At 35.7% G+C, this 13722-nt stretch overlaps 1 protein-coding gene across 2 annotated transcripts in view; it reads left to right on the forward strand.

The window, feature by feature from the left end:
• rprd1a (regulation of nuclear pre-mRNA domain containing 1A) overlaps positions 1 to 10109 on the forward strand; it is a 29918-nt gene extending 19809 nt beyond the window's left edge. For both annotated transcript variants that reach the window (XM_088929085.1, XM_088929084.1), the window contains 2 exons: positions 335 to 510; positions 9326 to 10109. In XM_088929085.1, coding sequence (XP_088785211.1) covers positions 335 to 510; positions 9326 to 9475 — 326 coding nt within the window. In that variant the 3' untranslated portion in view covers positions 9476 to 10109. The remainder of the gene's footprint in view (positions 1 to 334; positions 511 to 9325) is intronic.
• The last annotated feature ends 3613 nt before the right edge of the window (positions 10110 to 13722 follow it).

Consider the following 13722-nt stretch of genomic DNA (forward strand, 5'->3'; position numbering starts at 1 on the left):
TTTGGCTATATTTAGTTTCTACTGACTTCTGGAGGTTGAAGACTTGCTGGGCTGGATTTCAAACAGCCCATATAGACTAGAATTTACATAAGTTCGGTTATAAAAGCAAAAAACAGGATGCTAGACTATATGGTTTAGGTGGAAGATCTATATAATCCATATTGGTTGCACAAGGTACATTACATTTCATTTTGTCATTCCAAAGTCCAAAGGTGCAAAGTTGAATTTGAGTTTGGATCCACCTTTCTAATTTTAAGACTCATTTGATGAAAACATCTATTGTTTGTGGCTAATTTAAAAAAAAATTGTTTGTATTTATTTGTGGTTGGTTTAGATAAAGAGTCGGGGGATCGCCTGTCCAAAATGGTGGACGATGCCTGTATGCTCCTGGCAGACTACAACGGCAGGCTGGCAGCAGAAATTGATGACCGGAAGCAGCTGACCAGGACCTTGATGGATTTCCTGCGTGCCCAAAAGGAGATTCTAGCGGAAAAAGAACAGAAATTGGAAGTGCGTAAAATTTTCATTCCTATTTTTATCACTTAAAGTGTTTTTTTTTCCCCCCCAATATGAACTTGCTATACATAAAATAATCAACTATGTTTTGTAAATGCAGAGGGAAACCTCTGAAAAAAAAAACATAAAAGAAAGCGAACTGGTCAAATAAAAAGTGGCCAAGTTACGCTCTATCAGGGAAAAATGGGAATATTTGATTAAAAAAAAGGTGCAACAGCTGCTGACAAAAGGCAAGACAGATTTCAGGCTGCCCATCAAAGCTTACTCTACAAAAAATTAAATTTATATGTTTAGTACTTCAATTAAAAATCTTATTCAAGGACTGCTGTTTCTTCTTCTTTCTTCTATTTCTTCTTACTCCCCAAGGTAATTTTGCAATTTGTGATGTTTTTGAGAAGTGTGAAAATGATCCAGTAATCTGTTTCTAATTGGGTTTTTTTTAAAGTCAAGAAAAACATTTAAGATTTAACGTTAAACAAAGTTAAATATGAATTGTATTTTAGTTAAACTAATAGCAGTTTCAGTGATTCTAAATGCATTGATACGAAGCTTTGATGGGTTCTACATTGGGTGTGTACAGTAGTTTTCCATTTATAGTTTATAGTATATCTTATAGTTTAAGACTTGTTACCTGTGTGTATTTTAATGTTAAGCATATTAATTGCCACTCAGGAGTCAAAAGTGTAGTCATTAGGGGTTGCTGCAGTTTTTCTCTAAAGTTTGTTTAGAGGAAGCTAATTAGGTTTTTATAAGGTACTGTCATTTGAGGGGGTTCCTGGAGGGAGCTTGTTCTACACATGGGTAAGTAGATCTATATAAACATCTTGTGGTGGGAAGAATTATTAACTCTTTACTGTCTAGCTTCTATTACAGGTTTTGAGCAAGGACATGTCTCCTGGTGTCGTCATCTTATCAAAGTATCCTGTAAAAAAAAAGAAAAAATAAAAATCCAAAAACTGACTGTGGGTGTGGTATTATTTAAACTGCTATGCAAATTCACTATAGGGGGTAAAACTGAGCTTGTGTACAGCTTGGGAGGCTGGTGACTGCAGGAAAAAGGATGCAGGAAATCTCCTTTTCTAATATAGAGGAGGAGGCCCTAAAGAACAATTAATTACAATTTAATGGTCCCACTTCATTGTTTTTTTATAGCTCAGCCTTTTCAAGTTTTACATACTTTTTTCTGATAAGAACTGGTTAAAAAGCACCTTTATCAGTATATCCGACAGCTTAAAACCCATACGTACATATCCCAAGTTATAGGTTTCTTTCGGCCTGTGTATAAAATGTCAACTACAGTTCAATTGGCATCATTTCTGCTCCTCTCACCTATGTGGGTTGAGATTCTAAGGAATTATTGTAGTATTTGATTGAAAACGTACACCACTAATTTAAAATTTTCTATATTACAAGTGCACATGTATCAGTTCATCAGGAAAGCATTTAGTTAAATAGTGTTTATATTGTGTCTTAATGGAGTGAAGGTTTTGACTTCTAAGTCTTTCAGCATTTTTTGGAAATGCACGTGGGATAAATTGATTGCATTTAGTTTTTTCCTATCGTGGTGTTCAGAAAACAGTTGAAATTCTAAAAGTATCTCCTCTACTCTTTGGAAAAAGCTGCAATTTCCTGGTCCACTAAGGCATAGTTTATACAAACATTTTTGTTCTCTGAAGGTATTTTCCATCAGATTTGATATAAAGGTATTATCAAGGTGTGAATATTGCGGAGAAAGGAAAAACAAAGCTAACTCTTCCAAATGTTTAACCATCATATAGGGTCTTCTAATTTGGGAAGCTAATGTTTTTCATACTGGCATCCCGGCCAGGGTGTAAGCTTGTGCCCATTGCTTGCAGAGATGGGCATCATCTACCCAGGACCCTGTATTAGATGAACCGATTAGAAAATGGATGGATCGGTGCTCTTTGTGGGTTCTCAGTATTCCGATTAGTTTCATTTTTTAAAACATACAGTCTGTCATTTAGAAACGTACATCTTAATATCCGATTTGAACATGCTACCCATTACTTAAGATAAATATTGAAAATGGGATTTCTAAATTTTCTGCTATATTAGAATTACCCGAACATGGCCCGTATCTTTCTTAGAATTTCTTGCTGCCCTATGTAATCATGTAGATTGTTACATGACGTTTAAGCTGAGTAAACAGTACGATTATGAAATTGAAAAACATAACGTGAAAAGCATACTCTGAAGTTCACCTCATACGGTTTCCACATAAGCCAAGAGTTGTGTGTGTGCGTGTGTGTTCTTGACTAGAATATCAAGATTTATGTGGTGCACCAGTCCTTGGGGTTTAAGCCCTTTTGGTTAACAACACATAAGCATTTTCAGGGTTTTCTGATTAAAAGAATATTTTTTCTCTGTGAGACCTCCAAAAAAAACAAGGTATTTGAAAAGCATTAAAGATTACGATTAAAGTATTAGTCTTTATACAACTATTAGAAGAGTTGTTGTGGTGTTATACCTGGCTTCTCAACATTTTCACATTCACATTAATATGCCCAGACCTCTACTCCATTAAAGAAAATACTGAAGCATTACAATTTGGATCTCTTGCTGAATACATTTAAGACCTCTTCCTGTCAGGTCTTCATAGGTTTCAAGCCCAAATCTTTTTAATGGCTAAAAAAAGTGTTATGGCCAATATATTTTAGTTGGGATGTGCTATACCAAAAATGTATTCAGTGGTAATATGTTGGACCTACCAAGACTATAATATAACTATTGAGTGGGTCTTAAGATATTTGCCACATAAGACCAGGGTCATATTTTTATACCAGGGGTCAGTTACTTAAAGTACATTCATTTAGTTTATCCCTTGTTTTCATTTGAGTATTTAAGTTTAACGGTGTTGTATGATGTAACTGAAGACAAAGGTAATAATTCAATTTAAGGAGAACATGATCCTTACTTAAAGTACTCAATACTTAAAGTTACGTTTCCTAGACTTGGATTCAAATTTGAGGTTTTTTTCCCCCAGTTCATTTTGTAACTTTATAATGAACAGATCCAATTTAGTTTTGTATTGATCGTTGGCAGATGTGGGAAATAAACTAGTTAGCAACTGTCAAAGGCAATCAAGAGGCAATTTAAGCCATCCTTAAAGCAACAGATTACTAGTAACCAAACAAGGTGCAAAGTTTAGAAGAGTGTTCATAAGTTTGTAACCTTCATATGTTAAAAAGGAAAATGACTAACATCGAGATGTAGACACAGCAAGCCTTTTACCAGATTTGACAAATTGGGTCTATCACCCTAAGTGGTAGGATCAATGGATCTATAGAGTGATACACCTCTGAGGAGTGTATGATGCTGAAGTCCACATGCACATCATTAAAAGCATGATAAAATTTACATTCCATTCCTTTTGAGAGAAGCAAGTGCTTCTTCCAAATTTTTTTTTGGCCTAGACCACACTGATAAAACCATCATGTCTGGTCTGAGCCTTGCAGTTTAGAGGATTTCTTATACACTTACCTAAGTCTGTGGGTTTCCTTAAAAGGTTCACCAATCTCCATAATGGCAGACTTTTAGCATCCCAATTTTTAGGATTCTTGTGTTCTCACAGATGAAGTACAAGAGGACTCCTCAGGTGGCAGTAGCACTCTCAGATTTACCAATAATAAAATGAAGCCAAAAACTGCTTTCATACTAGCATTGCAGTTTGTTGAGTAAATGAACAAAACTTAGTATAAAGGGAACTGTGATCAAACTGAATAACCTCTGGTCTTACTGAGCACTTTCATAAAAGAATTAACTCATATGCAAAAAGGGCATTCCCAACAAACATTTCTTCCCTCACTCCTAGAGGAAATGCTAAAATGTTCCAGTGAGCCATTCTACCAGTGGTCTTGCATGTTTTTGGAGAGCTCCAGTCTTATCGGTCATCCAGGACCACCTGTGTTTTAAAGATCAGGAACACTTGTAAGTTATTCACCAATTAAGCAAGTAATTTGTTTAATTAAGGCAGCTCTGCTCCTTCAGATTTTGATTCGAAGTGATCTAAAATTGAATAAATCACCTGTTTTACTGTTCACAATTATTTCAGGTCTGGAATCACTACCAGTTAAATTGGTGGGTTAGTAATTCTCCAGGTGCAGGGTTAACGCCAACTCATTAAAATCTTTTCACGTTTTCACGCATCTCAAAAACAATTTAGAAAACAGGCAAAAGAATGAGCTGGATATGCATAAAATACTTTTAATGGGTTTTGTCCCAAATATGTAGATACAAATTTAACTTTTTTTTTGTTAAATTGTGAGACGGTATACGTTGTGATATAATGCAATTGGTGCTCTGAGAGCTTCAGTTTTCTGACTGGCTTCTTGGCTTCTTAAATACCAATCAGACCATAAGTTTCAATAGATATGAATTAAAAAAAATCTAGTTCAAAACTGAATTAACAAATTACCCATCTACTTCTGTGTTTTTTCCTTGAATAGATTAGATTGGATTTTCTTTCATATACTGGTGAGTAGTTGGTTCACACTCACCAGGTTTGTTTTGGGCATAGTTTTAGGTTAGAAAGTATATTTTGTAAAATAAGCTGTGTTTTTAGTTTTTTTTTATCATGGATCAGTAAACAGAAACTAGTGACTCATTTAGACACAATCATAAACATTTGAACAGTATTTCAGATTTGTGATATTTTACATATAATTATAAGTATTTCTAACACCTTTTTTAAATTTGCTGTTTTAAAATAGTCTTGGTTCTGTTGTGCCCTGTGCCATTTGAATCTTTAAATTAACGTGAAAGCTTCAAAAATATTTATTAATGCTATCTACTTTAATAATAATAAAATATTAACAGAGGGATACAAATGTGATAGAGAACCTCTGCTGTAGATACTTGTATTTTCGAAACAAAACTCTATCAATCATGTGTGCCCCTGACCCTGATCTTTGAGTTATTTGCAGAAGGTTTCATGTTCCAACTTTTAAATTATCTAATAGAAGCTTTAAAGAATTGCATTAAAACTGAAGTTTGCTTTTATATTATGGAGCAAAAATCCTAAAACTTTAGCCACATTAAAGTTGCATTAAAAAGATATGGGTGAATCTAAAATAAATGTAGACTTTATCTAAAGCGAATTATAAATCAAATAAAGGTTTTTTGTATGTTTATCTTGCATAATCATTTTTTAATTTCTTGAAATTTAAAGATAAAATATTTTAAAATATTACCCATACATTTCTGAAGCCCAGGCCTAGGCTCTAAAACAGTGTAATATCATGAACATATATCAGATATATCATTTACTACTGATAAATCAAAGGGCATCACAGATTGTGTTTTCATACTTCACTGTTCCAGGATTAAGTACCAAGCAGTAGTCTTTTAAGTCTTAGGGGAAATTTGATGGATGAATTCATAAACGGAATAAACCTGAGTCCACATTTAGAGAGGTTTTCAAATTCAAAACCTTGGCATTAACTGTTTGGATAATGCTTCCAATATCCACCCTTAAATTATGTAATACGTAAAAAGATTGCTGTGGAGAACAGATTCTTTGTTAAATTATGTTTCTTGGCTGTCTTTTGATACCATTTTGAGTATTTTGAGACAATGTTGAGTCATCATCCATTTCCTCTTCAGTATTCAATGGAAAATTCTGCAAGCAGTTCAACACTGCAAATCCATTCAATGTGTCCTGAATCCAGTGTCTTCCTTGGACACCAAGAATTGGTTGGTGCAGCATGTGGCTGTGATTCAAGCTGTATTTGTTTGTAAGAAAGCAGAGTGAATATGCAGCTTTTGACTGTCAGTTGTGAAACCTCATGGAGGGTGCTGCCAGAATTGGCCGCTCTACAGAATTCAATACACCAGACAATACTTGTGCACACAGGGGATGATGTCTAGGCTGCAAGAGATCTCATCCTGCTGATGTCAGGGGTTCTCATCCTGCTCCAGACTATGCATGTGACCCTCTTCAACTCGCCTTCAAAGAACAGATTTTGGAGACTTTTGATCACTTCCTTAAACTTGGTAGTGTGTAAATACGTCTTTTGCAAAACCGCTGAGGCATATCTTAACTGACCATGACCCAGGCCACAAAAATCAAGGTGCATCATCTCTGCTCTGCTCATAGTTGTTGGATACTATGTCACCTCCAGAGCCCAGCAATATCACTGGAAAAATTCCTGCACTAAGGAAGAAGAGTGCCACACAAATGCAAGTGTTTTTGGTGAAGCCACCATAACCACCATTGAGGAGATGATCCTTATGCAACATGTTCAAGACATGTGAAGAAGGCTCCACAGCCGAAATATTGTGTTTCTTTTCTTTTCAGCGTGGAATAAGGCTTTGCTTGTTCCTTATGCAAAATGTCTGCTAGCCTGGACACACTGAAGGCATATCTCAAGAAACAAGACATGGATTTCAGGAGGCTTGGGAGGAGCTGGTCATCAACCAGCTTCAGTAGTGACATAGCCTTTATCTTTCAGGGGCCTGCTTTGAGGAGAAACATCTTGTCCTCAAAGCAGAGAAAAGAGCAAAGGAAACAAACTATAGCTTGAGGACAACACGCTTGTACAAAAACGTCCACAACCTCTGCAAACAGGCTATGAGACTGGCTGTAAAATTGAAGTCTTTGAATCTAGGGATCACAATCCAGATAATCTGCTCCTTATCTTCCTATCTTTCATTGCCGATCACCGTCTTTTTCATGCTGAATGTACAATGGGCTTTATACAAAATGTTACTTGAATGTTAGTGTCCAATTGTTTCCATTGTCGCTTTAAGTTTGGTCAATACTTTTCCATGATTTATGATGAAGGCATATGATTAACTTTAGTGTAAGTAGAAGGGTTGAGGAGTCAGAAAAATGCTATTCTGCCATCTTGTCGAAGCAGATACCATGACTTCTTTCAGCAAACAATTGGAAATGATCCTTCAAATATCTATTAATCGCCAGGTGGTCTCAATGGGACTGTCAGGATAATTTTTCTTTTCAAGGAAATCATCACTCAGTACTAAGCAGATTACATGTGCACATGGGAAAGTGTTATAACAATTCAGAATATTTTCTGAAAGCATTCAGGTTTTTATACACAGTAGAAAGTCAATGGTTGAAGGTTCAGACCACAGAAGGTTTCCACTGCATTTCCTCACCACATTTCCTAAACATTTCAAGACATTTGTAGAGACAGGACACTTTCCTTGTGAACATGTTTTCTGGGTTAATAGGTCATAACTTCAAGAAAAACAGGGAGATAATTTGTAAAAAAGGAAGGCAGGATAGGAATAACAGAAATGTAGCAGATGTCAGCTAGGTTGAGAGACGATTCCATTACATGCCATCCCATTACTGACAACACATATAGTTTTGAAATGTACTGTTGGTTATCAGGCTGAAAGACCCTCTCTCATTCACTGCCTTATAATTGTGGTTGGTATTCAATTTAAAATGTTCAGAGGCACCATAAATGGATGGCTGCCTTTCATGCTTTGACTACTAGGTTAAAATACTTCCAATACATTATTTTTTTTGCTTCTGAACACAATCCTTTTATGTTTGTGAAAAAAATGAGTTTTTTTTCATGTTATGTGGTCTTATTTGGTAGTTCTATATAAGCATCTTAGTCCCTTGAATCTTCATTTGGATAACTGATTTTCCAGAATGTCGTGAAGTCTGTTTAGATTATACATAATGAGTAAAACTACAGTCCAGGTCATGTTGATGAGCTTATAATTATATTGCCAGGCAGGAAGAGACAACAGTTTTGCAATCTCATGAGTGTAGTAAAATGACAAAAAATGGTTGAAACTTTTAATGAAGTGTTAGTTTTCCTAAAATACTTATATTGTAAATAATATGCCTGGTTGAAATATTTTCATGATTTGATGAATATTTAGGAACAGACAGTCCATTCAAGTAAATGAGTACATCCATTCCATGTTTACCAATTATAATGCAGATATATACCAATTCCTTCTATAAAATGTAACCTGAATAGTTTTTTTTTTCTGCAGAGCTTCCTAACCTACCTTGCACAGTCTTACCAAAGCTACGTTCTTTTTGATTGTGATGTTTTGTTATGAGAGTGTTATGCTGCTGCTGTAGGACCTTTCTGTGTGTCTAGAGGTTTAGATAACACAGTGTGTACAGTGTCTACCGCACTTTTTTGTAGAAATATTTTTTGTAGCAATATTTTTTAAATTCCAGTCAGTAAAGTAAAATCCCAGTAAAGTGATTTGCAAATCTTACACAAGCAATAACGTAATGTTAAGTGGAGTAGTGAACTCCACTGTTGCCTGACATTGTACTAAAGTAGTTGACGTTAAATATCTTTATCTATATATCACTTATCTCTTACAGTGTAGATTTTAAATGCTGGTTTTATGCAGCATTTTTAACATTTACAAGTGGTCTCAGGTCTCCAGTGACAATGCAACTTGGCAGAGACAAATACATGTTTGTACAAGATTATTGCTGTTGTCTTCAAGTGGGTAGTGGGGGGTTGTGCTTCCACCTCTCATGTTGTTTGACAGCAACATAGATCATCTGCACAATTTTCAATTAATTTTTTTACAACACCTTAACAGTACCACAGACCCAACTCTGATCTTCTCTGTTCTTTGTCAGGGTACTGCAAAAAGCAGAAGTAGGAGAAGGAACGGGCTAGTTTTATTATTTTTCTGTTTGTAGGCAAGGACAAAAACATAACTTTTTTGGAGTCAAAATCAGTTTTATGAGGTTAGGCAGTGTCCACCTATTCTATCTGACAATTCAACTAAAAAAACATCATGGAACTGACCTGCATGTGTGTTTTTACCGTTCCAGGAATATAAGCACAAGTTGGCCAAGGTTTCCCAAGTCCGAAAAGAGCTACGTTCCCGGATGGGCAGCCTTCCAGACCTCTCTCTGCTCCCCAATGTGACAGGAGGACACCTGCGCCTGCCTTCCTCAGGAGACATGTACAATGCGGATTGATGTGACCCTCTCTGCCTCTCAGCATTCATGGCTACGCCTCATTATCCCTGATTAGCTTAGGTCAAGAAGATATTGTTGTGATATTATTTTTGTATCTAGAGTGGATTTAAATATGACGATACGATAGAATTGTTTATGAAGTGTTCCTAATGAATAAATCCAGTATATCATTTACATACATCTGCAGTATTTTTTTTAACTTTGTTATTTAAATCATCAGTGCACATCTGTGAGTTTTCCATAGTGCAAAATATTGAAATTGTCACAAGCTCAGCAATGAAAATGTTTAAGAGGTGAAGTTTTGTAGTACGTATGAGCCAAGATTAATATAGGCTAAAAAAAGACAAAACTAGCAACATGGCAGTTTTTAAATATGGAAAACTATGTGCAAATAATGTCATTTCATTATTTTCACTTTTGTCATAGTTTATATTAAGGTTTTCCTGTTGTGTGCATGTGCTGTTTCTGTTTGTTTTCATACAACTACATAAGTCAATCTTAACATGAGTACAACAATTCTTGTGATATAATGCTTTTAATTTATTTCTTTTTTAAAAAGGTCCTTTCTTCTTTCTGTTTACATAATGTTCTGCTACCAGAACAAAATAAATAGTAAGTTCTAGTGGAATAAAAAGACCATTTGCATCTTTTTTTAAACTTTTTGAGATAACCCATGCAGGAATTCATTTTTCTTCTTCTTTGTGCATACTTTGAAAACTTGATTGGAAAAAGCACAAGTAACAAAACCAAAATAATGTATAAAGTTGTGTATATATATTAGCCTTCTTGTATAAGCAATGAAAAATAAGAAATATGTACAGTGATAAATGTTCTCATCCATGTTTTTAAATTCACTGCCACCTCACCAAGTAGGGGATCAATGGTGACTTAGGCATGGTGCAAATATTTTCTCAAGAAAGGGATAGGAAAAGTATACCACAATGGTACAAGGATATGAAAGTATGCCACAATGTGTATGGAGAGCTCTTGTCAGATGAGTAAACAATATATGTTTTAAAAGACATGAAGGGAGGCTTTACCTTCTTTGAAACAAAATGGTGATGAAGCCCTTTGGTGAAAGAAAATCACATGCCTGGCTTACTCTTCTGCTGGGATAGAGGGGGTGGGCTATAACCGGCCAAAGTCTACAAATGGGGGACAAATCTAGTATGAATGATAATTGCAGCCACTGCCGAACCCCTGTATTCGCTTTTTGACAGGAAAGAGCAGCTTAAAAAGGGGGTTCCATCTGCAGTTTCCCAAAAAAACAAGAGTTTTTCCTTGATGTATTTCCTATTTGTGTCTTAGGAATCAGTGAACTGTTGCAAAACGTTCTTTGGTAAAAACTTAAAGCAAAAAAAAAAGCTTTACTCTATTAAATATGTACTTAGTTTATTGAGTAAAAAGTGCATACAAACGCTATCGTTATGTTATATACATTGATTTAAACATGGTTCATTCAGGTGATCATTTGTGATTCAACTAAACATTTCAGTTACAGTACATAAAATTGGGTGAAGTGGGATAATACTATAAAAGGTTAAACATTATAAACCACCACACATTACTATTTGATTGTCATGGGAGAGGCAACGATAATGAAGATCTGGAAATTCCTTGCATTACTGGAAAACAGTACAAGCTCTGTTTTAATGTGATTTCTTGTACCTTTGCTACACATACGAACTAGAAATACCCTTTTCAGCCATCTTTAAATTGTATATATTACATTTTAAGATACCAGATGCACCCGGATGATAAATAAGTTACAACGCAGCACAAATGTATTGTTTCCACAAAATGTTTAGCTTAACATAAGCTCCTTCTCACTCAATGTAAGATTATTTATTATCTTTTAATGTGACCCGCAACTCTCGTGCAGTTTGCAGGCAGAATGGTCTATTGGTCTATTGATTAAATGATCATTGGTTTCTACAGATACAGTAGGTCTAGTATATTTTCTTTCAGTAGTTTAGTTAGATCCTAATGAATATGAGGGATAAAACAGACTATCTCGCACAACTCACCTAGTTGAGGGAATGGTAGAGAATAATCTACTCAAACCTCTTTACTATTGCGAGGATTGAGCTGGGGAGCTAACTGCAAGACTTTAGATGGGATGGTAGGAGGGATGCAAAAGAGGTAAGCGAAGAAAGTCCTGCAATACTTATGTAGATGAGAGAAGTTTGGGAGGAAGACGAGATCCTTATCCTGCCTATTTACTGTTAGAAAGTTCATTTTGCCAGATCATCAGCATTTTCTTTGTGAAAAAAATATGAACGCAGACAGAACGTTTGGCTTGATTGTTTTAAATGTTTCAGGAAGTATCACAACTAATGATTTCTATAAATAAAACTTCCTAAAAATTAATATGGTACATACATAAACAGAAAAAAATGTTGAGACTTCCATTTTAAATCCTAGTGTGTAAAAACCAAGAAAAAGCTACCTGAAGGCAACAGCAACATTCAGGGCCACTTACTGTACTAGTAGTACTAGTATAGAAAATGGATGTTAACCACAAAATGCTCTGCAAAATACTGAAATTTTACAATTTAATAGAACACAGCTTTTTAAGTAATACATAAGCTTGATTTTGTGTGACTTTAAAAAAAAGGTCTGAAAACTGATTAAAATGGGGAAAAAATATGAAAAGCAATATGCAAAATTCCAATTCAGCCACAAAATACAAGAAGTTCTATACTTCTATTTGAGTCTTAAAACATGTCATGTGTTATTTTAATTTGATATAAATAGGAATAAAAAAGGAAAACAAAACAACTCCTACCACAGACATGGGACCATCTTGTCCAGCAACCTTTTTCTCAGCAGTACTCGAACTGGAAAGTGGGCTTGTCCTGGGAGAATCACATTTAAATTGATGGGGTTACAGTAAGACCACGTATTTTATTGGTACCTTTGAAGGCTCCTGTGATTGGTTGAACATGTCTTTTCCACAGACAAGCAGGTTCTTTGTGTCTGCTTTTCCTCATACAGTAGATTAGACTATTGAGTCTGTCTCTTCGACATCTTCATGAAATATATTTTGAAATATATAGCAATTCTGCATGATCTAAATTTTAAGCATAGTACTTGGCACATTCATTTTTATCATCTGCACCAAGACTTTCAGCTATAAAAACGATGTACCAAGAATTAAAAGAAACTTCTCACTCTATACATATTTGGTGTAATTCAATCCTTTATAGTTAACCTTGATAATCAGGTGGTGCTTAAGCACATAAGCACTGAGTACTTATTGCACTGCACATGAGGTGGCTTCATCTTCTGAATGTCTATTATGATGATATTCAAGAAAGAAATGAACCAATATACTTAAAAGAGAACAATGACTTTGTACCGTTGATATGTTACCTCAGCATTGCAGATGGACTTACCTCTGGTGAAACACTGGGCGGTGCTGTGGCTCTGTGGCTAAGGATCTGCACCTGTGGCTGGAAGGTAGCTGGTTCAAATTCCATGGCCGACAGAGGAATCCTACTCTGTTGGGCCCCTGAGCAAGGCCCTTAACCCCAGCTGCTCCAGGGGTGCTGTACAATGGCTGACCCTGTGCTCTGACCCCAAGCTTCCCTCCCTGTCTGTGTGTCTCATGGAGAGCAAGCTGAGGTATGTGAAAAGACAAATTCCTAATGCAATAAATTGTATGTGGTTAATAAAGTGATCTTATCTTATCTTTAATGATGGATCAATACCTTTTAAAGGGGATTCTGATTTAGAGGCAATAATCCCACTCTAATTGCACCATCGGCTCTTCAGCCCAGCACTGACACCAAATGTTTGAACCTGCAGTTCCTCTCATAATGAGCATATCAGTAGGGTAAAATGGTCAAACCCAGGACTCATTCTTTATTATTAGTGGGTTAACAAACAGTCCAGTGCTTGCTGAATTCTGTTTCACATTGATCGAGACATCATTGAAGATCAAAAAACAATATCGCTGTTTTGTATAGACAAGGAATACAGAAAAGTATGCTAATTGTGTGTACTACAAAACAACTGACAGGGAGGTCCAAGTGTGATAGTTTGTGTAGTTTCTACATATCCCACTGAACACGTAAATTCATGTGGGATGAACTAGGGCAATATGTGGCATCTAGGAATTAGAGATCATGCATGTCCAGGCTCTGTGAGAGGAACTGGACTAGATGACACTTTCTCATCCCTTTATTGTGGCTCTACTCTACCTTGTCACACTTTAATCAGAAATTCCTATTATAAGGGGGTCA

This window comes from Atractosteus spatula, chromosome 12, assembly GCF_055471065.1.
Source record: "Atractosteus spatula isolate fAtrSpa1 chromosome 12, fAtrSpa1.hap1, whole genome shotgun sequence".
NCBI classification, from domain to species: Eukaryota; Metazoa; Chordata; class Actinopteri; order Semionotiformes; family Lepisosteidae; genus Atractosteus; species Atractosteus spatula.